At 43.4% G+C, this 27,371-nt stretch overlaps 2 protein-coding genes across 3 annotated transcripts in view; one reads left to right on the top strand and one right to left on the bottom strand.

Annotated features, from left to right (window-relative positions):
• The window catches only part of PKD1L3 (polycystin 1 like 3, transient receptor potential channel interacting), a 72,594-nt gene extending 45,746 nt beyond the window's left edge, over positions 1 to 26,848 (top strand). Inside the window, exons 23-43 of the mRNA XM_075118447.1 lie at positions 68 to 261; positions 725 to 955; positions 1,790 to 1,891; positions 2,597 to 2,775; positions 3,051 to 3,197; positions 3,786 to 3,985; positions 4,166 to 4,392; positions 5,454 to 5,670; positions 6,408 to 6,636; positions 7,607 to 7,838; positions 8,430 to 8,526; positions 13,148 to 13,288; positions 14,027 to 14,212; positions 15,263 to 15,590; positions 17,434 to 17,567; positions 17,688 to 17,815; positions 18,431 to 18,591; positions 19,786 to 19,996; positions 21,732 to 21,833; positions 25,376 to 25,507; positions 26,430 to 26,848. Of these exons, the coding sequence (XP_074974548.1) occupies positions 68 to 261; positions 725 to 955; positions 1,790 to 1,891; positions 2,597 to 2,775; positions 3,051 to 3,197; positions 3,786 to 3,985; positions 4,166 to 4,392; positions 5,454 to 5,670; positions 6,408 to 6,636; positions 7,607 to 7,838; positions 8,430 to 8,526; positions 13,148 to 13,288; positions 14,027 to 14,212; positions 15,263 to 15,590; positions 17,434 to 17,567; positions 17,688 to 17,815; positions 18,431 to 18,591; positions 19,786 to 19,996; positions 21,732 to 21,833; positions 25,376 to 25,507; positions 26,430 to 26,555 (3,704 nt within the window). The 3' untranslated portion in view covers positions 26,556 to 26,848. The remainder of the gene's footprint in view (positions 1 to 67; positions 262 to 724; positions 956 to 1,789; positions 1,892 to 2,596; positions 2,776 to 3,050; positions 3,198 to 3,785; positions 3,986 to 4,165; positions 4,393 to 5,453; positions 5,671 to 6,407; positions 6,637 to 7,606; positions 7,839 to 8,429; positions 8,527 to 13,147; positions 13,289 to 14,026; positions 14,213 to 15,262; positions 15,591 to 17,433; positions 17,568 to 17,687; positions 17,816 to 18,430; positions 18,592 to 19,785; positions 19,997 to 21,731; positions 21,834 to 25,375; positions 25,508 to 26,429) is intronic.
• Positions 1 to 27,371, bottom strand: part of BCO1 (beta-carotene oxygenase 1) — a 145,776-nt gene that overhangs the window by 114,587 nt on the left and 3,818 nt on the right. The gene's annotated exons all lie outside the window — the stretch shown is intronic.

Genomic DNA, 27,371 nt, shown 5'->3' with positions numbered 1-27,371 from the left:
ATATATCTGTACATTGCTGAAACAAATGCTTTCTTACATAGCCTGCAACTAAATATTTCTGTTCAAGATAAGTCAAACACATGGGTTCTTAGCCCAGAAGAACTCATTTTCGGAGAAGGGACTTACTATCTCATGATGGAACAAGACATGGAAATGGATTCTACAACCAACCGTGATCTAACCATAGCTGTCACTTCCTTTGTATCACAGTGTGTGTTCTGGGATGAGCTACGGGGCAACTGGAATAGCTACGGGTGCCATGTAAGTAGAGAGAAGCAGAAGAATGTTGTCATGGATCTTTCCTCAATACATTTCAAAGCCAGCCTAGACAACAATAACATTTGTTAAAACGAGTGAACATGTTTCTTTGAACTCTTGATAGCACCATGAAACAAGACCAATTTGGGACGGGAGAAGGTCATGAAGCTCAGGTTAGTCCAATATAAAGGGGAACTTAGACACGTTTTCTCTAGGATGTGCTTCTAAGTGAGAAGTGGTTGAAGCATTTTGAATGGATTATGTTTAGTACTGTAATACCCACTTCCGCTTAGGTCTTAGAATCACTGTCCTCTACTGGATTTTGTAGGATCTGCTTACATATAACAATGCTTCACACCTAGCTCAGCTAGCTTTCCTGTTTCTTTAGCTTGGTAGGTAAGTAAGCTGTAAACTTTGAAGCCAAAAGTTGAGAATGTTTTGAACATGATCGTTCTTTGGCTTTCAGGTAGGTCCAAAAACAACCCCCAGCAGCACCCAGTGTCTCTGCAACCACCTGACCTTCTTTGGCAGCACCTTCTTTGTCACGCCCAACACCATTGATGTCAGCAAAACAGCGGAGCTTTTTGGCACATTTGTGGACAACCCCGTGGTAGTGACAACTGTGGGCTGTATCTTTCTTGTGTATGTGCTGGTGGCTATTTGGGCTAGAAGGAAAGACATTCAGGATGATGCCAAAGTAAGCATTGTGCTAATAGATAATGTGATAGGAAGTATTTCCCCTCTGTCTGGCCTGCTCTGCTGTGGTCACATTAATGCAGTCACTTAGGACAGAGCGAGCAGTCAGCTCCCTTTGGAGCTGATGCCACTAATTCTCCCTAAAGGGATTGTGATCCAGGAGTGATTAAAGAGCTAGCATTGGATTGTGTAATTTTTGTGTAATGTCTTTCTCTGTCATCTTCAGTGTGTTCCCGACAGTATACATGAAGAAGGAGGGAGTCTAAAGTTTTAGTGGTTTGTTTTCATTAAACTTTTACATCAAGAATATAACACAAGACTGAGTTTATCACTCAGGGTGTCCCCAAATGCTGTTCATTTCTATGTCTCCCTCTAGCCTACTTCTAGACATAGCCAAAAAATGGAGGGGAAGTCCTGTGGAAAATACTGACAAAAACAAAAGAGTTTTTGTCTAAATATTTCATGGAAAATTTTGGCTTTCTGCAGAAATTTGAATACTGAAAAATTTGGGGGTTTGGCCAGTATATCTCAGCTTTCAAACATTCAGCTTTTCAACAACAAAAATCAAAATTTCCCATGGAAAGTGGACTTTAAAAAAAAAAATTAATTACATCATAAACCTAGTTTTGTATCAAAAAACAATTTTGACGAAAAATTTTCTACCAGCCCTACCTATTCCCCTTGCCTCCACACTTCCTGCTAGGTATATTCAGTGTTCACAAGATGGCACCGTGTCACATTTCCCATCCAGGAGCCTGGAGAAAGCCCTGCTCCAGGCACTGTTACTATTTTACCATTCATAGGATTCTCCTGGTAGTGTTGTCTCTCTTTCCAGGTGAAGATCACAGTGTTGGAGGATAACGACCCCTTTGCGCAGTATCGTTATCTTGTGACAGTTTTTACAGGGCACCGTCGTGGGGCAGCCACAACCTCCAAGGTACTGATGGAATTACAGATCTGTAGGTATCTTCTGAATGTTTAATAGACCGTGAACATATAGAGCTCCAGCTTCAGAAACATTTGTCTCATCAGGAAATTGACCATGTCATATTTAAACCTAGCGTGTAAGGGAGCCAGCAGGCTACCAAAGAGAGCTTTGGCTCCCCCAAGGGAAAAAGCAAGTAATGAAGCATTTTCTCTTCCCCTCCCTAGGCCTGGGAAGGGGACCTCTGGATCTGGTGGCAGAGGTAACAGCAGCAGTAGGCAGTGCCTGGCTCTGGAGGAGGAATGGGGAAGTCCAGAGGATTCACTGGGCACGATTAGATCTGCAGCCTCACTCACTCTGCTGCAAAACAGGCCGAATGAGTGAAGCTCTCCCTACATGCACAACGACGTAAGAGCAGTTGCTCTTATGCTACTCAGCAGCTGCGACAGCTTCCATTACACTCAGTTCACAGGATATGGCAAGGCTGTCGTGGCATCCTGCCAACTGTAGGCCAACGCCTGAGCTCCTGACTCAGTTTTCACTAAGTCCCTTTGGGGGGCAGCTTGGCTTCAGTTGGAATTTGCCAGAACAGAGGCTCAGTAAGGAGTTCAGGATTGGAACCCATGTCAATACAAAGTATCCACGTCCAAGCCATGAATGCAAACAAATGGTGCCTTGCTGTCAATTATCAATACACTCATCCGGTATGTCTTTCAGGTGACTCTCACGCTTTATGGCCTCGAAGGAGAGAGTGAACCCCACCACCTGACTGACCCTGACACACTAGTCTTTGAGCGTGGAGGAGTGGATGTTTTCCTGCTCTGTACCCTGTTTCCTCTTGGGGAACTGCAGCATATCCGACTGTGGCATGATAATTCAGGAGACAGTCCATCCTGGTAAGCAAGGGGAGAGGCTATGAGGAGACAGAAGATTATCCTTTCTGATAACACTTTGCCCTTCTGTTGCACTTGTCAAACATTCATGTATTTATCCTCTCCCCACCCTAGGAAGTTGGAATGAGTTATCTCCATTTTGCAGATGGAGAAGCTAAGTCACAGACAGGCTAAGGGTCAGAGTCTGACACCCAAACTCTCAGTGAGTTGCACTTCCAGTGACCTGAATTCCATAGCGTCTTCCCCACATGAGTTAGTTCTTTATTTTTATGGCACAGGTATGTGAATCGCGTGCTGGTCCATGATCTGGCTCAGGATCAGAAATGGTATTTCCTCTGTAACTCTTGGCTGGCCATTGATGTTGGAGAGTGTGTCCTAGACAAAGTGTTCCCAGTTGCTACTGAGCAGGACATGAAGCAGTTCAGGTAACTTCTGCCTTGAGTTTGGTTATTGGCAGCAATCCATTTGAAAAAAGAAGGGATGCAAAGAGGGCCTAACCCAAAGCCCTTTAACGTCAATGAGGTCTCAGCCTTGACTTCAATGGACTTTGGACCAGAGCCAGAGTGAGGACTGCTTAGCTGCGTCTGACTGTTAAAGTGTGGTATTACTGCTCTGCAAACACTGAGGAGAGGGGAGAAAGACAGTTGGAAGTACCCAGTACAAACCCCAGCGCCAAATCCGCTTTACTATGTTTTTTCCCTGACAGACTAACAGAAATTGCTTTTGATGTATTTGGTCCTCACCCTACAATTACAGGGACAGGAGCTACCTTTTAGGCCTCTGCAAAAGGCATTGGTCTCGTGGATTTTGGGGGACTTGGCTATATCCAGTGCTAACACGACCATCTCACACAACCCAAACAATGAGAATCCTGTTGAGTGTCATCTCATTGTTATTTAAAATCTGTATTGTGGGAGCACTTAGAGGTGTCAGCCAGGGTGGGGACCCAAACTGATCTCTCTTTCCCCCTCTCCTTTCTAAGCACTTCCTTGCATCCCCCTCCTTCTTCCCAGTAACCTGTTTTTCATGAAGACTTCCAAGGGTTTCCAGGACGGGCATATCTGGTATTCGATTTTCAACCGCTCCCCACGAAGCACCTTCACACGAGCTCAGAGAGTGTCGTGCTGCTTCTCCCTGCTGCTCTGCACCATGCTGACCAGTATCATGTTCTGGGGGGTGCCGAAGGACCCAGCTGAGCAGAAAATGGACTTAGGTAAGGCTGAGTGACTGCTCGGGCTGGGCAGGGGGGAAGGGGAGACACAGAGCCAGGAAGCAGTTTCATTGGGGGATCACTCAGCAACAAGGTTTTTCCAAAGGGGAGGGGCTCTAAGTCTGGCATTTTCACTTTGCTCTGGGACTATTTTTACCCTTCCTCTCTGCCTGACGATGGCAGGTAAGATCGAGTTCACATGGCAGGAGGTGATGATCGGCTTCGAGAGCTCCCTCCTCATGTTCCCCATCAACCTGCTCATCGTGCAGATCTTCAGGAACACCCACTCCCGGGTGACCAAGGAGCAGAAGGAGAAGAAACCAGGGAAAAGTGGCCGAGTGTCTCCAAATCTGCCCCCTCCCCCTCAGGCAATCCAGAGCATCACACTCACCCCTGAGGCTGTGATAAAGGCAAGTCCCTCTGCGCATGGGCTGTTACAGGGAAATGGTTGAGAGTACTGATCTGCCCCAACGGTGTATAAAATACAGTGCACTGCCCCCTGCTGGTGGCTGTGTGCATCAGCATGAACTCACTGTTTACTATATGTGGCAAGTTTCAGAGTAACAGCCGTGTTAGTCTGTATTCGCAAAAAGAAAAGGAGTACTTGTGGCACCTTACAGACTAACCAATTTATTTGAGCATAAGCTTTCGTGAGCTACAGCATCTGATGAAGTGACCTGTAGCTCACGAAAGCTTATGCTCAAATAAATTGGTTAGTCTCTAAGGTGCCACAAGTACTCCTTTTCTTTATGTGTGGCAAGAAAGCACTATTTTGTCCTGTACCAGATGTGCTTCATAATTCCTTAAGTAATAAGTAAAACATTCACGGAGGGGGTATCTCTTTGTTAGAGGTCCTCTTGACTCTGAAGGATGGGATTAAAGAATGAGGGGTACTTAGCTAGGATTACCATTGTCAGGGTCAAATTCTCCATGTAGGGGACTCTCGCTGATTTCATGTACCTCCCTTGGCAGATATGGAGCCTTATGGGTATGTACTGAGGGACTAATATCACTGTGTTGTGTGGTCACAGTCTAACATCAAAGAAATGGATAACATTTGTTCCCATGATACAACTAACAACATGAGACATATGTGTAGTCATGTTGCTTAATGCACAACTGAAAGGCACTCCACTCCTGTCATGATGAGCATGGTATAAGAACCTATATAGAATAGAATAGAATAGAATAGACTCCCCAGCCCTGGTGAATTGTGTATATTTTCACATCCTGCAAGCTTATATTGTTGGACTTAAACCTGTCAGATCAGGGCTGTCCCATGGGACTGTCTAAGCCTGTGAGAGTCTAAGGCCTTATCCACACGGGGGCAGCACTGTAGCTACAGAATCAGTGCAAACCCCCATTGTAGATGTGGTGCACCCACCAGTGAAGCTTACCATGGTTTTAAACTACATCAGTGCAAGTAACCAGAGCCACTAGGTGACTGCCATGCTGTTGCTGCATCTTCCAGGATATCAGGAGAATTGCCAATTCACTGTTTAAAACCCTGAAGACTCCGCTACCCTCCTCAGAAACAGACCCTGGAAAATCTACTGACATCAACACACTCTTGGCCTTGGTTGAGGACATCATCTGCCAGCAGAACAGAGCTGGGCAAGAGTTTTATGATGAGAGTAAAAAGAAGGATGATCCTATTATCATCACACTAGGGTCTGTAGATATACAAGGTAAATCGCAAGCTAAGAAAAGCCTCACAGAAATGCCTGTAAGTGAAGCCACCGCAGTCGCTAGATATGAGGACCACTCTCTTACTTCATTTTGAGTTAAGGACAGTTCAGTGTAAATACTTTGTTTCCTTTGCGGTAGAGTGAATGGTGGCTCTCAGCTGTCCTGCTTTTAAAACCAATGCAGGCTTTTCGGTGTTTATGACGAGTCAGTGTCCATCTAGCATCAAGAGCCTCATGTCTCAGTGATTCCATAATCATGTTGTCCTTTCCCTCATCCTTCCTCTCTCTGTGCTGTTGTTCCCTACAGTTCCAACTCAGGAACACTGGGCTTGATTCTGCCACCAGGGCTCACGTTGATTATTAACTTAGTCTGCAAATTGCCCAATGATTGCAATCCCAGTTTGCCATTGGCTTTTTCAATAGATTTATGCAGTTACAGACTGCACAGGTAGCCTATGAACAAGGATGTTTGGTCTTGGACTCATCTGTTGAGGTTCTGAGGTTATTGTCATAAAATATTGTTTGCCAGGTGTGAGGAGAATGCTACTGCTACATGGTTGTATAAGTTATGAAAGCTAGATTATTAGTATTAGCAGTCACCATAGATGTGCATCACCTTCAGAGTAATTCCCCGCCCTGAAAATCCTAGGCCCTGATTCTGCCACTCTTATTCACACTTTATTCCATGAGCAACCTCATTTATTTCCCTTTTCCCGCCCTCCCCCACTTCCCTGGAGAAAAAACAAGAAGTCAAACTCCGGAGAAAGGAATGGGTGAAAGGCTGAAACACAGTGACTACAACCGCTACTTGTACATGCAACTCCAGCACGTGGAGATGGAGTTGGAATTACTGGGACCTCATAAATTCCAGAAGACTCAGAGTTACGTCCAAGCTGTTAGGCAGGTCCAGCACATGAAAGGCCTCCTGGAAAGCCACCTCTGCTCTTCAGGATCCATCAGTGAGAGGTAACAATCACCCTCATCATTGGTATACGTAGATGCAGGTCACTGGTTCAAATCCAGCCCAAGCTGGTGGTGATTGAAAGTCATTACCATCTGATGACTCCTTGATAATTGTATAAACACTCTTGGAGGAGCAGCAAGGGAATTTCAATTGAATGATTGCTGCATACTAGAGATGTAGGGGCAACTCATCACTCTTTTGTTTATACCAGTGGTTCCCAAGCTGCTTCCTGCAGCTCCCATTGGCCGAGAACAGCAAACCGCGGCCACTGGGAGCTGCGATCAGCCAAACCTGCAGATGCAGCAGGTAAACAAACCGGCCCGGACCGCCAGGGGCTTTCCCTGAACAAGCAGCACCCCTAGTTGGGGAACCACTGGTTTATACATTTATACCTCCAAAACTAAATGTTCCAATGTAGTAAAACATTATAGTAAAGAGCTGAGGACAAGCTCTGAGCTCCAAAGTGCTCAAGGGTCTGTAAAATAATGGATGTGTGGAAACCTGTTAACAAACAACAGAGACAGAAATGGGTCAGAAAAATCTGATTTTTAAGTAGGAAGCATTCAACAATTTAGTGATGCTACTCTTCATGGTCTCTAAGCCCTTTTTTATAGGGGCATCCAACAGCCACAATGTAGTGGTGGGTCTGTCAGCATTTACATTAGAAATCCTATTATTCTGGGGTTTTAGAAATAAAGCCCATAAAATGTGCTTTGATCTTATATCTATATGCCTGTTTGTATCTGTATACCTGTGATTTGTGTACCTGTTTTTGCCACTTTCTGAATACTATTTATATCATTGTATCTATCAAAATAATTTGAAAATAGTTAATAGTTTTTAAAATCTGACTTTCACATAAGGTGTTTCTTATCCCTGTTAAGTCCAGAGTTTGCACTTTATTTTGTCTTATTTGTGGTTTGCTTCTGTCTCACCGGTAAAATGACTTTCTCACGATGGTTGACTCTCCAGGTGCTCCCCCACTCCAAGTTTCTCTGGGGATGGCAAGAAAGGTTCCTCTTTCAAAGGCTTGCCCTGGTGGTTTGTTTTCATTGGCTGGTTCCTCATAGCTGCCACCAGTGGTGTGTCCGGATTCTTCACCATGCTTTACGGGCTACATTATGGCAAGGAGAACTCCATCAAGTGGCTGATCTCCATGGCCATCTCCTTCTTTGAAAGTCTATTCATCACACAGCCCTTAAAAGTAAGGTCACTATCAATACAAAACATTGGCTAGGGAAGGGTTGATCCTGCAGCCCTCTCAGGCACATCACTCCCATTGAAGTGAACTTGAGTTTTACATTCAAAAGGACTGCAGGACAGAGCTCTTAAGCAAGAGATCCTTCCTGTAAGTTAGGGGTTTTGTTACAATTGAGTTATAATGTCGTGTTGATTTGTCTTGGCAGGAATCTTGTTCCCGTTAGCTTCATTTCATTCTTATTTTGCAAAAAGAAAAGGAATACTTGTGGCATCTTAGAGACTAACCAATTTATTTGAGCATAAGCTTTCATGAGCTACAGCTCACTTCATCGGCTGACGAAAGTTTCCAGTGGGAAAGGTATGGCCAGAGGCAAAAACCAATCACATTTAGTGGGATTCACACAGCATCTTGGGGTCCACTCTCTTTCTGATTTCTTGTTCATGGAATTAGCCTGTGTTTATAGAGCAAATTAAAAGGCAAAATTCTCCTCCCCAATCTGCAGTGCATGGATCAGAGACAAGCATTTAAGGCAAGGTCTAGACCTCTCCTCATGCAGAATGTGCAGACTCTGAACAAATAGCTAATGTCTTCCAGGTGTTGGGATTTGCTGCTTTCTTCGCTCTGGTTCTGAAGAAGGTGGAGCATGAAGACGAGGAAAACACTGCTATTGCTGGACCTCTGTCTGCACCAGGTAATTGTGTGTCAGATGTAAAACATGTGGGGACTAATTAATTAATGTGAAATGTCTTATCTGAGACTTTGAAGTGCTTTATTCATGCATATGGTCAGGATGGACAAATGTGACCAACCGCCTATAACCTTTGTCTGCTCCTGATCCCTAGACCAGCTGCTCTAATTTACACCAGCTAATAATAACACAGGCCAGGGACCCCTGGAGTGCCCAGCGGATCTAGCTCCATAATTTCCCCTGAGCATGTCTCCAACATGCCCTCTAGATGGGGGGGGGGGGGGGGAAGCAGCTACATTGGTTCTGTTAGTTAGGGATTTCCCCTTGCTTGAGGAATTCTCAGGTGCCCCGTGAGGGCAGCTTTAGGGCCCTTTTGAATGTTTAGAGCATAAAAATCTATTGGAGTACAGAAAAGCTGCTGTAGGCACAATGAAAAGGAGAGCATAAAACCTGATCATACGTTTTCTTAGGAAGAAACTCTACATAGCACATAACAGGAGGGCCACAGAACCAGAAAAGGAAAAATCTTGGATCAAAAAGAACTGTCTATCCCCATGGGCCTTTCTTCTATATCTCAACTCACACCCCTTTGACCTAGCACTGTTGTGAGATTGCCCTTGTAACTGGATGGGTTTAATCCTATTATTTGGGACTCGTCTACTTTCAGGACTCTGATGTCAGACCCTTCCTCCCCACCATCACTTGCTCTGTCCCCTCTCAGAAGTGGGAATGAACAATGTTCTCATTCTTAGTAGTAACAGGTTTCAGAGGAACAGCCGTGTTAGTCTGTATTCGCAAAAAGAAAAGGAGTACTTGTGGCACCTTAGAGACTAACCAATTTATTTGAGCATGAGCTTTCGTGAGCTACAGCTCACTTCATCAGATGTTTACCGTGGAAACTGCAGCAGACTTTATATACACACAGAGAATATGAAACAATACCTCCTCCCACCCCACTGTCCTGCTGGTAATAGCTTATCTAAAGTGATCAACAGGTGGGCCATTTCCAGCACAAATCCAGGTTTTCTCACCCTCCACCCCCCACACAAATTCACTCTCCTGCTGGTGCTAGCCCATCCAAAGTGACAACTCTTTACATAATCAAGTCGGGCTATTTCCTGCATAGATCAAGGTTTTCTCACATCCCCCCCACCCCCATACACACACAAACTCACTCTCCTGCTGGTAATAGCTCATCTAAACTGACCACTCTCCAAGTTTAAATCCAAGTTAAACCAGAACATCTGGGGGGGGGGGGGTAGGAAAAAACAAGAAGAAACAGTAGCCTGTTTCTTCTTGTTTTTTCCTACCCCCCCCCCCCAGATGTTCTGGTTTAACTTGGATTTAAACTTGGAGAGTGGTCAGTTTAGATGAGCTATTACCAGCAGGAGAGTGAGTTTGTGTGTGTATGGGGGTGGGGGGATGTGAGAAAACCTTGATCTATGCAGGAAATAGCCCGACTTGATTATGTAAAGAGTTGTCACTTTGGATGGGCTAGCACCAGCAGGAGAGTGAATTTGTGTGGGGGGTGGAGGGTGAGAAAACCTGGATTTGTGCTGGAAATGGCCCACCTGTTGATCACTTTAGATAAGCTATTACCAGCAGGACAGTGGGGTGGGAGGAGGTATTGTTTCATATTCTCTGTGTGTATATAAAGTCTGCTGCAGTTTCCACGGTAAACATCTGATGAAGTGAGCTGTAGCTCACGAAAGCTCATGCTCAAATAAATTGGTTATTCTTAGTAGTAGTAGACCAAGAACCGTGAATGGGTCCTGTTGCTATGGCTGACTGCTATTGCCTCCCGCACTCTCACCTGCATGCTGCAAACTTCAGTTACAGTTTCAATATCCAAGGAACAGAATTCAAAAGAAGGGAATAATATTTAGCAGACTAGCTGAAAACTTAAGAACTAAAATAATGGAGTAGGATTTCAGAGAGATGCATATATGAAGAAACCAATTTAAATGATTCAGCTCTCATCCAAAATATAAAAAACAAAATTGCATATGGAAGAAAGAATGCACACAGCTTTCCATTCCTGAACACAATGCAATTTACATTAGTGCTGTGCTAACTTCCCAATGTTTATATCATGGGTTGTTTTGCAACAAACTCCACAACAACTCCACAACTTAATGAAAATGCACAGGGTGATATGCTGCACTTTTCACTAGATTTTGTAAACCCGGGCCTGCAAAAATATCAATAAAACCCAGCTTCTATCTTAGACAAGTTCCCTACATGTTCTTCCTTGCCATTTTATGTAACTCCTTAGTTTACTATTGGTTTCACTTCTCAACTGTTGTTCTACCCAAGATGGAACTAATGTGCTACATTTCTCATAATGCAACTGGTGGCTCATGTGGCCTTACTACACTTTATTTAAATAGTGTGTATAAATAAAATGTATTGTAGTCAGTGGGGAGCTCCATTGTCCAGTGTGCAGAGTACTGCCTTAATACTAGAACTCGTTACCACAGTTCTCAGGCTTCTGATAGGCACCTCCTACTGAGCAGACCCTGAAGAGTCCTTAGGACACCTCCGTTTGCCTAAGTAGGAGTCCCAAATGAGACAATGAGACATAGTCTCTTTGTGTTGATGAGGACGGGGCTCTTAGCTCTCACTCCCCTAGTCCCTTTGGCTACTCTCAGATTCTCTAATCTCAAAAGGGGACAAGGGCTTGGGGCTTGCTGGACCTATCTTACCCAGCCAGTACACCCGGGTTGCTGTCTCCTTATAAGCATGGGGCGGGGGCAGAGGGGAGCTGGTAAATGACCTTCCCAAGGGCAGATCCCCCCAAAAGCTTCCAGGAGTCTCCTCTGCGAGCGTAGAACCACCCTGGACTCTCTCCTACAGCTGTTCTGCTACTGCTGGGAACTTCCCATTTTTAAGACCTTATTCCACCCTTGACATGACTGACAGGGCCGAGGGGCAAAGCCAGCCTTCCCCAAGGCAACTCTTAAACCCCTTCCATCACTGAGCAGGGTTTATATACCCCATCACACTCCCTCCCCAATATATCACAAGAAAGACATCCCAGTAAGGAGTCGTGGACCTCCCAAACTGGTAGAATGAAGGAAATGGTGCTATTCCCCAGAGAGAGGGGCTTTGTGTTTGATTTGCTATTTTCTTTCAGCCGGATCTTAAGAGGCCAGCAAGTTCTAGGCCTGCTTTAATTTATTCACCAGGTGGGGAAGGGGGGTTCAGTGGGTAGAGGAAGCAGTTTTCACCTGGAAAATTGCCTTTTGCCGTAGCAAATGCACCAACCCTCTTACAATTTCCGGCACTAGACTGGACGTCTGCCAGGCTTCCCTGTATCTTTCTGAAGTGTAAATCCTGCTGCCTGTGATCAGCCCTGCAAGCCGTGCGCAGGTCATTCCCCATTGTGTTGAGATCTATTTTTATCTTTCTCTTCATCTGAATCTTCTTTTTCCCCTTCTTACAACCCAGATGGGTGTTAAATCATTTATGGTACTTGATATTTGTAGCCTGTTTGAGCTAAAATCCTCGGTTCCTTGTCCTAGCTAGTCGGTAAGTTTCCATTATTTTCCATTTTCTGGATGTTCAGCCTTTGCTGCTAGGCTTAGTTATACATGTATAAATATACCGTGTAAGTGTCTGCATGTATGTACCGTATGTACATACGCTCTGGGCCAGAGTGTGGGGCAGAACCTCAGTGGGTGGAAATTGTCTTGGCTCAGTGAACTCTGATGGGACTATGACAATTTACACTGGCTGAGGGTCTCTCCCATGGCTTTACCATTTACTGCTGTGTGAGATGGGTGCTGGGGGACACGCTCTCCTGGCAGTTCGCAGAGGCACTGTGGGAGTGCACACAGGGACTGGAATGGCAGAATCTGCTGCCCTGTGCTGAAAGGGGCTGGGACCAAGGCCCCGACCTTCCCAGCTGTCTTTGAAGCCTGTGCTGCTAACCCCGGCCCCATTGTACTAACTGCACAGGACACAAAGACTGGGGACATGCTGCCTACCCCCACCTCTGTGGGCTGGCGTAGGCTGGTAGACAGAGCCATTTCCTTTCTGGCCCTTCTCTCTCCCCCCTCCCTTTGTTCCTATTTGTCATTTCTTATTTTTATCTATTTTTTTCTTTTTTGCTCTTCTGCATGTTTTTTGCTGACTTTTCTCACTCAGCAGAAGGCTTCATGCTGCTGGGCATTGGATCTGTTGGGGTGGGGCATCCTTTGGAGCCACCCCAGGCTGGGCTGAGAGCCGTGGGAGCAGAGAAGAGAAGCCTGGACTGTTGGGTTGTGGCCTGAGCCTGCAGCCCCGTGTTTATAAGCTGCCCCCACACAGCTATCTACATAAGGGACACAGTGGGAGCGTGAATGGAAAGTCAGCAACTTTCAGACTGGTCACTTTACCTGAAGAAGTAGCAGCATGTGGATCTGGTAGTTTCCCCCCAGCACTGATCCTTTCCTCAGCCCTTCACCTCCATTGTCCTTTGAACTAGCCTGTTGCCCCAGCCCAGGGTTAGTCTCCCCCACCCCAGATGAGAAATTCTGTATAACTAGAAATGTTTCCCTGAAATGGCTGGGGTTCCCTAAAAATAAAAAGTAGGACTTGGAGGAGCTACTGACATGTTGGCTTTTATCGCTCTTGCACACAGGCGACTCAAACCCTCTGTTTGGAGCTCGAAGGGATAGCAGAAGCAACATCTACCAGCCACCCCCTGCCACAGACATTCAGAGAATGAAGAACAATCACATCAAGGAGCAGAAAGCGTTTGCCTTAATCAGAGAAATACTGGGTCTGCAATCTGCCCACAGATGATCTTCTTGTTTTAGTGACAAAGCTCTTTCATGTGTTTGCAAATCAGTGCTAATATTATCCTGCTGGACTCCTTGGGTGGGGAAGGGAGAGCTTTACACAGGCATACCTATTGGATATATGGATTGTAAATAGTGCATTCAGAGGGTGAAAGCGATAATGGGGTAATAGCTGGCGATGCCAGTGGGGTTAAAGGTGGGTTTTCTGAGGAAGGGGTGAACACAGCTTGCTTGTATTTTAAGAGAACAGGCCAGAGGAGTGTGAGAGTTTATGAAGAAGGCCGAGGGAGAGGATGAAGGAAGTTAGTAGCTGGGAGAAGATGGGTCTGCTCCTTCCTGTGAGCAAGAATTACTCATAGTTACTATCCTAGGCGCCATTCTTCCTCCCTCTGAAGGCAAAGAAAAAAAAATTGACTTCACTGAGAGCATCTTTGAGCCTCAGGTCCTTTTTATAACCTGAGTTACTGCTGGTGTCCTATCCATTTGCCTGTTCTTTTCTTGAACCCTACTCAGATTCTGACTGATGTGATGTGGGAAAGACACAACAGTCTAAGCCAACCCATGTAAATTCAACACTGATCTGATATAGTCCAGAGAGAGAAATTTTTCTAGACATCTTCTTAGCCTAATACTAAGTGATAGCAATAATTGTCATGTTGTTCTGTACTAGACGAACGATATCAATTCTAACCTAAAAGCATATTTGCTGTTCTTTCCAGCCTACCTGGGATTTTTATGGATGCTACTGTTGGTTGCCTATGGACAAAGAGATCCCAATTCCTACTACCTGAACAAACACATTGAAAGCAGCTTTACGGATGGGTTTCGGGATATCTACTCTTATCAGGACTTCTTCACATGGGCAAGAACTACCTTAGTCAACAAGTTATATGGCTCATATCAAGGTGCAGAGTTCTGACTGGATTTCACATTGTTTGACTTGGCATTCAAAACTCTGACTTTTGTGCATGCCCCCAACTTGTCCATGTGTATTGGGCTTCTGGGGAGGGACATTAGGGTCCAAGTCTGGTGTCCTGATAATTTACACAAGTTAGTGTCATCCAGTACATTACCCTATCAGCTGATCAATATCTGCATAGCTGAATGGATACAACTCAGACTGTGCATTTAAACACAATGGGCCAAATTCATCTCTGGTGTAACTCCATGGAAGTCAGTAGAATGGCCTCAAGTTGATTTTGTCCTGATACTTTAATTAACTTTTTTATGTAATGTACAAGATCTGTGTCTTATTGTAACGCTACATAATCTGTGACTAGTGTTGTACTAAAATATATGTCTGATGGTTTTTCCATGAGCTTCTGTCATTTAAAACAAGGCCAAAGAGCTAGATGGCAGGAGTGATACTGCCAGCTTTTCCCCCAGATCTGTGCTCGTGGCTTAGGTCACCAATGAATACAAGTATTGGGGTTCTCGTCCTGCTCCCCATCAGGGCAAATCCCAGAACATACATTCAGCCCATTTTTGGTGCTCCACAGTATCTCTGTGCTATTGAAGTGCGTTGGCAGAGTTGTGTGTAGGGTAACTTTGATACAATAGACCAAGACTCATGAGTTCTAGGTTCTATTCCTGGCTCTTGCCTATGTGGTGACCTTAGACAAGTTGCTTCCCCTCTCTGACCCTCAGCTTCCTCAGCTCTATAATGGGGATAATGATACTGACTGCTTGTGAAATACTTTGACATCTATGGATGAAAAGCTCTAAATAAGAATTAGCTCTTATTATTACATTATGCCTGACTCAAACCAAGTCAATTAATCCTTTGTTTTCTTGAGGATTAAATTCAGATTGGTTTTGTTTTATTTAAGAAACAGAATCAAATAATAAACAAGACAAAAAAAATCTTTCAGTGAGGAATAAATGGGAGTTGAGACTATGGTGATTATTGAGCCTGCCATAATGTCAACACTGACTCTTTTACATAACTCTTTTAGGCTTCATTACAGATGGCAACTCCAAGTTGGTAGGCAGTGCCCGAATTCGTCAAGTGAGAGTGAAGGGGAACACCTGCCCGATAGCTCCCAAACTGCAAGGCTCAGTCCAAGAATGCCATGCTACGTATTCTCCCCAAGCGGAAGACACGTCAGACTATGGGGAACACTGGAATATCTCAGCCTTCGATAACTCCTCTGCCTTGACTTCTGCATGGAAATATCAGAGCCAGTCCAAACTTAGAGGGCATCCAGTGTGGGGCAAACTTGCCATCTATAGGGGAGGAGGATATGTGGTTCACTTGGGAACTGATCCAAAGAATGCAACCAGGTAGCATTTTTATTGTATTTGGGTTTTGCTACTGTTGTGATTTTGATTTGATTCATGTTTTATGTCTATTGTCACCATGTGTTAGATCATGTATTAACCAAAATCTAATCCAGGATTATAACCTGATTTTCTAAGATTAGAACTATGTGCATGCACATGGATTCCAGATTTACACAAGCAATTACTAAACAATCAAAAAAATTAGAGCTGGAAAAGACCTAGTACTTCCTCCCACTCAGTGCAACATTACTCCCTCTTCCGCACACTCCAGCATTTGGTTTAGTCTACTTTTCAATGTCTAAAGCAATAGGTTTTCTACCTCTTCCATTGACAGATCATTGCATAGTTTAACTGGATGCCATTGTTAGGAAATATTTCAGCCTAATCTTTCAGCCTAATCTTCCCCTGCTCATGTTCGTCTTAGTAAGATCTTCTTGGTCAACCCTATGCTTTTCATTTCCCTCCTCAGTGTTTATGCTCTTCATAGATTCATAGAGTCACAGATACTAAGGTCAGAAGGGACCATTATGATCATCTAGTCTGACCTCCTGCACAACGCAGGCCACAGAATCTCACCCACCCACCCACTCCTGCGAAAAACCTCACCTATGTCTGAGCTATTGAAGTCCTCAAATCGTGGTTTAAAGACTTCAAGGAGCAGAGAATCCTCCAGCAAGTGACCTGTGCCCCATGCAACAGAGGAAGGCAAAAAACTCCAGGGCCTCTTCCAATCTGCCCTGGAGGAAAATTCCTTCCCGACCCCAAATATGGCGATCAGCTAAACCCTGAGCATATGGGCAAGATTCACCAGCCAGATACTACAGAAAGTTCTTTCCTGGGTAACTCAGATCCCACCCCATCTAACATCCCATCACAGGCCATTAGGCCTATTTACCATGAATATTTAAAGATCAATTAATTACCAAAATCATGTTATCCCATCATACCATCTCCTCCATAAACTTATTGAGTTTAATCTTAAAGCTAGATAGATCTTTTGCCCCCACTGCTTCCCTTGGAAGGCTATTCCAAAACTTCATTCCTCTGATGGTTAGAAACCTTCATCTAATTTCAAGTCTAAACTTCCTGGTGGCCAGTTTATATCCATTTGTTCTTGTGTCCACATTGGTACTGAGCTTAAATAATTCCTCTCCCTCTCCGCTATTTATCCCTCTGATATATTTATAGAGAGCAATCATATCTCCCCTCAACCTTCTTTAAGTTAGGCTAAACAAGCCAAGCTCCTTGAGTCATTATACAATCATTATATCCACCCTCTAGCCATAGTTAGAGATGGAGTGAATTGTCCATTACAGGAAACAATCTACAGTACTGTGTTTGTGAATAACAACAGAGATTGCTTCTAGGAATGAAATAACAGAAAATGGAGGCCTTGGGACCCAAGGCTTGGAGACAAGTTGGCAGATAAGGGCCCTGTGTATTACCAACAGGAAATAGTGTCCACCAGTGTTGGAAACCCACGTGTACCTATTTGCCTACAGGTAAATTAGATTGTTGGAGATAGCTGCATAGGAACTTAGCTTTTGCCTTGCCAGGCTGGGTGACTGATCCAGCCAGTATCTTGGCTTCAGTACTAGCCAACACCTGAAGCTTCATAGGAGAGTAAAAGCACTAGACTAATTGTGTAGTGTAGTCCATAGAGGGACAGAGAAATTCCTCCCTGTTTGGACTTACACTTCAGGTGTCCTTTGAAAGTCCCTGCCTCTTGTTCCCACTTTCTGTATGTAGTTTCCAAACACTTCTACTCCTCATGTAACACCACACACCTCTAATATGAGTCAAAAGTGATTAGTCACTCTCTCTTTTGTGCACTCTTTGGCAGAATTCTCCAATATCTCTTCAACAACGTCTGGCTGGACACCTTCACAAGAGCAGTATTTGTTGAATTTACAGTCTACAATGCCAATGTGAACCTGTTCTGTATTATAAGCCTGATGTTTGAAACAAACGCATTAGGTAAGAGCCCACTTTCAATTCTAGCACTTTCAGCTCTTGCACTGCAGTACACAACAAGGAACAGACTCAGGGAGGAATTTTCAAAAGAGCAGAGAGCTGAACACAGCTTTATTTTTTCAGGGGCCTTCTTCACGCATGCAGAACTGCAGAGCATCCGGCTCTACCCCTACACAGATGGTCTGCACATCTTTGTTGTTGCAGCAGAAGTGATTTATTTCCTATTTGTCATCTACTACATGGTAGCACAGGTAAAACCGAGCAGAAGCTTCAGTTGCCATGTGTCACTAGATCCGATTCTGATCTCAACGACAAGGGTTTTACATCAGTGTAATTCAAACCACTTCATTGGGGTTGCTCCTGACATAGGTGCTGGAAGTAGGCATGCTGGGGGTGCAGCAGTACCCCCTGGCTTGACGTGGTTTCCATTATATACAGGGTTTACAGTTTGGCTGCATGGCTCTCAGCACTCCCACTATACAAATTGTTCCAGCACCCCTGCCAATGTGAGGTCTGAATCAGATCCTGTACCTTTAATAAATAAAGGAAAGGGGGGATTTCACTTGACTGGAGTGCATGCTGAGAAGGTGGTAACTAGAGAACAGCACAAGAACTGGTTGAGCAGGTGTGCAGGGGTCTCTTCTTGTGCAGAGGGGACCATCTGAATCCCAAATGTTGGACTGAACTGTCTGTAGCTCCAGGCAGAGCTGGGGGCTGGATCAGCAGCCTTAGCAGAAATGAATGGAATCAAAGTTTGTTAGAGTAACATGGCAGTGATATATTTGATTTACCCTGCTCACTTTATACAGTCATATTGCCGAGATTCTAGCCAAGGGCTGTTGGAACTGAAACTCCTGTTTTCACAGGGAAAGCTCATGAGGGCTCTGAAATGGAGGTATTTCCACAGCAAGTGGAACCTGCTAGAGCTGGCCATTATACTGATTAGCTGGAGCACCCTATCAGTGTTTGTGAAGAGGACAATCCTGGGAGCACGCGATATCAGCTACTATCAGCATCACAAGGATGAGTAAATGTTCCATGACTCTGCCTTTCTCTGCTTTAGCTTGTACCTCCCTTGTTTTCCCAGCACCTCTGCTGCCTGAGATATATGCTCTCCAGAGGTAGCTACATTTCACTGGTAGATGAAGTGAATCTGTATGGCTGTATTATGTAATCCATGTAAGGATTTTAGGACTTGGATTTATGTCAGTGACAGAAATTAAAGCTACCTCACTTGGGGAAACGCTAAAGGACAGCAGGCATTAGCACCACCTCCCCTAACATGGTGTATATGGAACTGATGGGCCTTGCTGGTGCAGGCCGTATATTAGTATCATCTGCCTTTCCCTCATCTCACTGCAGCCACCCTGGGTAGGTACATGGCTACTGTTTAAGAGCTCAGAGCAAAGCCAGACTCAGCAATATCCTAGGACAGAAATTAATAACAAACCAGTCACAACAGAGAAGAATTCAACAGGCCCATGCAGATTTTAGACACCTTTGTGGTATGCTCTGTTGCAAAACAGAGTAACAAACATAACGAATGTGCAGCCCCTTTAAGCAGCAAAACACAAACATAAGTGGCTTCTCTCAAAGCCAAGCTTTTGAAGGATGGCTTACTTCAGCCAAGAATGCCCCCCTAACCCATCCTGCTCCAGCCCTATTGCTAGAAACCCCTCCCCCTTTCACTGTTAGATTTTTATTACCCAACTTCCTGCAGCACATTCTTCTTATAGAATTTACAGGGCATTAGTTATTTCTCCACAGCTGGCCCAGCCCTGCTATCCTGCAGACATAGGAGGAAACTGGGGTCCTTTTCAGAGCAAGATAGTAAATGCCATCCCAGTCAATCTCCAGAAAGGGTCTATGCACCCCATTACAATACCCAACAGTAAACTCTAAGCATTTGCATTAGGTGCCTGTTACTCCGGGATTTGGTGAGTATCTGGCCTGACTGAGTATTAGAAGTACTCAGGCTTTAGTCTATACTGCAGATAGGCCAGCCAACTCAGATGTAAAGCATCACCATGCACAAGAGACTCTTGTGTGAGGATGGGATGGGAGGGGAGTTAGGAGCAACAAGTTCGTAAGAACCTGAATTAACTTTGCAGTGAAGACAAACCCTGACCGACCAGTGCTACCAGCATGCTCATTAATCACAGTGCACAGAAATGTTCTGAAAGTTTTTCATGCATTGTTTATTAATCTTCTTTTCTCATAGGTGTGTAAGTTTCAATGAAACAGCAACAGCTGATGCAGCTCTTGGCTACCTAATTGCTTTCCTGGTGCTTCTCTCTACTGTGAAATTGTGGCATCTCTTGAGGCTCAACCCTAAACTAAACATGATCACCTCCACCTTGAGGAGAGCTTGGGGTGACATCTCTGGATTCATCACTGTTATTTTAATCATGTTCCTTGCCTATTCCATTGCTGTGAGTATCTTTGTGGTTCCTGTTTGCAATCTGCTAGCTGCAGATAAAATGAATAATTTCTGAATAGTGAAAACAATGTGGCTCTGAAATGTAAAATGAAATAAAGCTGTCCACCTAGATCTTAGGTGAGCAGTTTGATGGCTGCAATATGCTGCAGAAGGATCCACTCTCCAGCATATATGAGTGGCAAGTTAAAATATCCACTTGTCTGCCCTTTTGCAAACTGAAATGAAGTTCAATAAACAAACAAGATGATAAAAAAATAGAGATTTCCTGTGCATGGTGTATATGTGTCAAAGAGCAGAGTACAAAAATATACTTAGTGGGCAAAGATCTTACAGGACAACCAAACAGGGGAGAGTGATTGACTGACAGCACCAGATATGATATGGTCTGGAACATGTAAAATAAACATAGGGAAGATTTTTTGGGTTTCTGCCCATTGCTGGTTATACAGGAATAAAGTTCATTATTGTGTAAATATACTAGTTTATTCAGTCAGGTTAATTAATTACAGCACTGTAACTATTTATGTGTATTTATTGTTTTATTTGAAACACTGTATGTACATTACCATGTAGTGAGCAGGTGGGATATAGAACAAATATGTTCAATCTGTCACTGAAAAGTTTAGGTAGTAATTAGAACTTTTCCAAAATAGCAATAAATCAGATCAAAACAGTAATCTCAAAGAAGGATAAAGCACTGAACTGGAACTCGGACCAGGGTTCAATTCCCAGCTCTGCCACAGGCTTCCTGTGTGGCCTTGGCCAAGTTAGCTAATCCCTCTGTGCCTCAGTTCCTCATCTGTAGACTAGAGATAACAGGTCCAGTTTCTCACTCTTGTCTACTTACACGGTAAATTCTTCAAACTGAGACCCCCTTTTACTAAGTGTGTGAACACCCAGCGCAGTAGGGCCCAGTGTAGGTTGGGTACTATTGTAAAATAAATAAATCTCCTGCAACCCAAACCACTATTTGCATCTTCCCTTACATTATTTTCTATTTATATTATGGTAGCATCCAAAATGCACTCAGTACTGTACAGGCAGAGGAAGATGTGGTCCTTATCCCCAAAGAGTTTGCAATCTTTGTTCATTAACAAATAAATTAATCGGAGAGACATAACTAAACAGTATTATTCACTTCCTTCCCTACAGTGCTCTTTAGTATTGCTCTGTATTAAACACCACAGAGGTGACTGCATTTCAGTGATAGGTGAAGTGATTTATGTATATAGTTTGTAGAATACTTTGAGATCTTTCAAGAAGAAAGGCACCATTGATCTGATATTGAGAAATGCTGAGCACTCACAAGGCCACTTGAAGCTAATAGGAGCTGCAGGTGCTCAGCATCACTGATAAATCAGGTTATGTATGGATGCAAGATATTTTATTGCGGTTATGGCCATCCACCACGTGATTCCTTGCTGCTGAACTAAACCCCAAAAGCTGGTTCCCACATCGTCTCCCTTGCAAACACTCCTGTTATTGACATAGAGAAAATCAGGAACTGAGTAAGATGACTTGTCTGATGGGCCCATTAGTTTGCATGTGCATCATGACCCAAGTCCCTGTCATGAAGGAGAAGTAACTCTCAGATCCTAGGTTCTTGCCTGCTCCATGTAACTTTGATGTCAGACCAGGACAACTTTTTGTGAACATAAAAGTTGTGAACTAAATGGACAACAAACCGGTGTGATTATGACGCAAGATCTGCCTTCTTTCCTTTGCAGACAAATTTGATATTTGGCTGGAAGCTGAACTCTTACAAAACCCTCTTTGATTCAGCAGAGACAATGGTCAGCCTTCAGCTGGGAATCTTCAACTATGAGGAGGTACCAGATCTACCCTTCAGAGACTTATTATTAATTACTTGTATTGTGGTAGCACCTAGGACAGTGGTGGGCAACCTGCGGCCTGCACGTTCCTGTGGCCCGCGCTGCTTCCTGCGGCTCCCACTGGGAGCTGTGGGTAGCTGTGCAAATGTAAACAAACTGTCTGGTGGCCCGCCAGCGGATTATCCTGACAGGCCACGTGCAGCCTGTGGGCCGCAGGTTGCCCATCACTGACCTAGGAGATGACCATCTTTTGTACAAACACAGCACAAAAAAAATATAGTTCCTGTCCCACAGAGCTGTCAGTCTAACTAAGTTGTTTTTATTTGCAGACAAATAAAATGAAAAACCAAACCACAAAATCACGTTATGGTTTTCTATACTTAGGGCTCAATCCAGCTCCAATTCAAGTCAACGAGAGTCCCTCCATTGAGTTGAATGGGAGGTGGATCAGGACTATAAAGAGCAGCCATGTGGTTTCAGAGTGATTTATTTTAAATTAAAGAAAATGAAACATGAAAGAAAAAAAGTACAGTAAAGGCTCCAGGAGGGAGAGCACAGTGTGTGTTTTGTCTGTAACATGCTACATTTGCTCTGCTCCGCAAAATGACAGCAACCACTGCAGACAGCAGACTTCTAGAAATGTACAGGTGTAAAAACAGAAAAACCTAACCTCCTAGAAGGTTGTATTTAAAAAAAAACCACTTTAAATATTAATTTTAATACAAATTCATAAAAGTAGATCTGAACCCAAATCAGACCTGAGCAGTCCCAGAATTTGGGGAAGTAAGGGTACAAAAAGCCAGATCAGAATCTTAGAGCAGCACCCATGATTACTATTATTTCTATCCCCACCAAAATGTGTGGTGGTAGGTGCTTATCCCTGTCCAACAGAGATTACAAGATAGCTGAGGCACGACCTAACAAGGAGAAAACAAGACTATAGTGAGGAGCTGGAGCAGGATGGGGAAATAGCAATAAGAATACACAGTTACTCTGTGAAAGCAGTACACAGTTGAGTGGAGTCAAGAGAGTGGGACTCATGATTTTTTAATGACTAAGTGAATGTCTTATGTAGGTTTCAGAGGAACAGCCGTGTTAGTCTGTATTCGCAAAAAGAAAAGGAGTACGTGTGGCACCTTAGAGACTAACCAATTTATTTGAGCATGAGCTTTCGTGAGCTACAGCTCACTTCATCAGATGAAGTGAGCTGTAGCTCACGAAAGCTCATGCTCAAATAAATTGGTTAGTCTCTAAGGTGCCACACGTACTCCTTTTCTTTTTGTCTTATGTAGCTAATTTCCTGTAGAAATTTCAGCAGCAGTGGGGTTTCTTATAAACAACAGATGATCTCATTTGCGAAGAAAAAGTGCCAGCTCTGAAATGTATTCACAACTGCAGAAAAGCAGATAAATAACTCAGTGGGGCACGATGAAACTATTTTGAGAAATTAACACAGCTGTATTTGAATGTTTTCCCTTTCTAGAAGAAACTCAAAGAAAGAACATTGCTCATGACAATCTCGAGTTCTGTCCTGCTGAACTCAAATCCGAGTATTACAGATAACACTTCTTCATTTTTAAGAAAACATTTAATATTTGATGCTGTAAAGGGAGAAGAGCTTAATGCTCTAAGCAAACAGGGAGACTTTAGATTAGTGTTAGACATGAGTCTGATTTTAAAAGCTCAACTGCCTGCTTTATATCTGAGAGCATTTTCTCATCAAGCCACGAAAGAGAGACTAGGGTGCAATATATTTCATACCCTATTCTCCATTTCATTTAAACCCTCTTGAACCCTTCACTAAGAAATGTACTCAGGTTTTAAATAGCCACCTTCCCTGCTAGCCAATACAAAATTATTGTATGGTTCATCTATGCAACAGACATTACTATCAATAGTCTATATGCACCCCTGAAACACAGACCAACCGTCCTCTTGGGGAAGCTACATACATATACCTTCTGCTCTCCAAGGGGAGTTGTGTTTGCAGAATAAGGGGCAAATGTAATGTCTGGATTTTTAATAACGTTTTATTTATTCCTGACTTCCCAAGAAAAATTCTTCCATGTTACAGTTTTTTTAAGCCAATTCTTTTGTGGATTAAATTAGTTCCTCTTTGTCATCTTTCATCACGCGTGGGCTTCTCTTCATTTGGTACTGAAGGTTACCTTGTAGTCATATTATAGCTTTAAAACTTGTTTGTGTGCTGCTAATCTCTGTGACTCTTCACCTTTGATATAGTTATCTTGTGCACACCATCCTGTCCTTGTATGAAACATTTGTCAATCAATAAATATTTGCGCAAGCCTGCAAACAGTTACTACCATGTGTTATATTTGCCACTGTGAGAAATCTCATTGAAGAATTGTAAGCATGAATCCCAGTAGTAAGTGTTTGCAGATGTCTCTCAGCCTAAAAGGAAAAAAACAAGTCTCTTTCACATAAGGAAGCACATTTTCAAAAGGAGTTAAACTTGTGGATACAGTAATTTATAACAATACATGCAAAAGCCCATGCTTTTCTTGTGCATTTTTGTGCACTATTTGAAAAACTAGTCCAGCAGGAGACTGGATGGTTCAGAGGACTGGCAATGGGCTAGAAAGGTGTTTCACATCTTGGTCCTAGGTTCAAATCCCACCCAAGTTGCTACATATGAAAAATTGTTGCTAGCTGACTCCTATTTTGTAGTTCTGATTAAATGAGTTTGGTGGGTCTCACTACAGGCTCGGTTTGACAAGTGTCCACATCACCATAATTAACCTCAGCAAAGAGGCCCATGATTGAATACATATGGGGGCTGACCTGTCCTTTCACTGCAGGAGCAGACTCAGGAATGCATGGTGAAGATTGCACTGCCTCTGCTATTTTGTTCTAGGGCAGTGGTTCCCAAACTTGTTCCGTCGCTTGTGCAGGGAAAGTCCCTGCCGGGCCGGGCCGGCCAGCCCAGCTTGTTTACCTGCCGCGTCCGCAGGTTTGGCAGAGTGTGGCTCCCAGTGGCCGCAGTTCGCTGCTCCAGGCCAAGGGGAGCTGCGGAAGCGGTGTGGGCCGAGGGATATACTGGCCGCCGCTTCCAGCAGCCCCCATTGGCCTGGAGCAGTGAACCGTGGCCACTGGCAGCCACGATCGGCCGAACCTGCAGACACTGCCAGTAAACAAACTGGCCCGGCCTGCCAGGGGCTTTCCCTGCACAAGCGGCGGAACAAGTTTGGGAACCACTGTTCTAGGGATAAGCAGAAGCCTTTGGTCTCCAGGTCTGTCAAACTGACACCTTCATGATCACTAAATTCGCACACAAACATTTAAAAAATAAAAGAAAGCATGGCCCATAATACATATGGATGCATCACATGCATAAAAGTGTGTTCTATCAACTCTGATGTATAGTGCATCATGGCATGAAAATCACTCCTGGAGAGAGAAAATACATATTGTATACTCTATCAACAACTTGGATGCCCTCTTCAGGGTTTTAAGTTGACCCTGCTTCCAACCTTTTTCTGCTATAATAAACATAATGCCTTATTTTATTTATTCTCCAGGTCTTGGACTATAATCCAATTTTGGGCTCCTTTTTAATTGGATCCTGTATCATTTTCATGACATTTGTGGTGCTCAATCTGTTCATTTCAGTGATTCTGGTTGCTTTTAGTGAGGAACAGAAACATTATCAGGTATGTTCATCTAAACTGTTTTATTATTTAATATTTACATTACAGTAGCACACAGAGGCCTTAATCTGGATTTGGATATCCTACTGTGCTAGGCCCTGTACAAACACTGATGAGGACACAGTCCCTGCTTTTAAGAGCTCACAATCTACTCCAATTAAACACATTTTAGCTTTTATAAAGTTACACTGCTCTTTTCAACTCACAGAACTAAATTTTCTAAGTCAGCCTAAATTTTATTAATAGAAATATATACACTCTCAAAACAACTTGTGCACACAAGTCAGGTAAGCATCTAACTACCTACTTTTTGTGCATTAATCTTAGTTTTATCTGTAATTTCTATCGTATGCACCCACACCAAATCCAGCATAAAGGTTGAAATTCACTAAAGTCCATGGCAAAGCTTCCTATTAAGATATTGATACTGTGATATGAAATCCTCTTTGATACTATACATGAAGCCCTTGATGAATCTATTGTATATAAAACCAAGGGAATGGAAAACAGAACAGATTGTTAATGTAAGCACTAGATGCAAGTATGCAATGTCCACTCATTTTACTGTGGGAACTGTCTGGTGCACAGCTAGCTGATGCATTTCTGACCCCACTGAAGTCAATGGCAAAACTCCCATAGACTTTGAGTGGAGCCAGATTTTCACCTAGCATGTTGCAACACACTGAGGTATTGGGTTTTTTTTGTTTTTTTTCTGAAGTGATGGTGATATTCTGCCTCATCCACCTGAATCCATGTCTGTTCTACCTACAGTATTTACATTCTCTATGTGTAATCTTGGCTCAGTTGAAGCCAATGGTAGTTTGCCATTTACATCAATGGAGCCAGGACTTTACTCCATTTGTTTAAACTAACAATCCATACACAGCTGCAGCAGCATGGGGATTTATTTTTGTCATTTTTTTAGGCTTCAGAAGAGGAAGAAATTGTTGATCTAATGCTGATGAAAATTTTCAGTTTCCTTGGGATTAAATACAAAAAGGAAGAGAAACCGACCAATGTTGAGCAACTGAAAGAAGCTGCTAGCACCTGACAACTATAATGACCAATTGCTTTGTGTAAAGTCTTTCTCTCTATCCATTTTAAACTACAGCTGCTGTGGCTGGACTTAGATATTATGGCTCCTATGTGTAAAGTGGTGTCGTCTGCAGAGCTGTGACATAAGCAGGAATATGTTCAATAATAAAATCTTGTGTTGTATTATGTTATGGGATATTATCTGTGAACTAGTAGTAAACAAATCTAGAATAATGTGTCCAATTATGTTTATTGTCTTATTATTTCTGTAAATTTACTGTCATGTACTTAATAAATGCTAAGTGTTCACTGCAAAGTTTATCTAAATTATTTGATCATAAAATCACCAAGCGATAGTGTCCCACTTTTCCAGTCTGTGATTTAAATGTCTTAGAAGGAATATGCATTTAAAATTCAGCATTTCTCTTTGCATATTCAACATGGGCCATATCATCACAACAACCAGGTCATCCAGGGCAGTACTAAGGTCTCCTTCCCTGGAGCCATTATAGCTTGGGGACCAAAAGAGATCTTTCGAGAGACAAGGTGGGTGAGGTAATATCGTTTATTGGATAAGTATCTGTTGATCCAGTAAAAGATATAACTTCCCACCTTGTCTCTCTAATATCCTGGGACCAACAGGACTACTACAACACTGCATACAGCACAGATCTTTGTTTTTCTTGGGAAGTGGTGTACTTAAGGATCATCAGACTTAACGGCCTTACAACTTGTGGACAATAGCTTCAGCCTGAGTCATTATCTTACCAAGTATCACTGTATCCCCACTGACTAAGGCTATGTTTACACTGCCACTGTGAAAAAACACACC

This window comes from Caretta caretta, chromosome 12 (assembly GCF_965140235.1).
Source record: "Caretta caretta isolate rCarCar2 chromosome 12, rCarCar1.hap1, whole genome shotgun sequence".
Lineage (NCBI taxonomy): Eukaryota > Metazoa > Chordata > Testudines > Cheloniidae > Caretta > Caretta caretta.
Note: the sequence above shows the minus strand (reverse complement) of the source record. Positions and strands in the feature narration are given on the sequence as shown.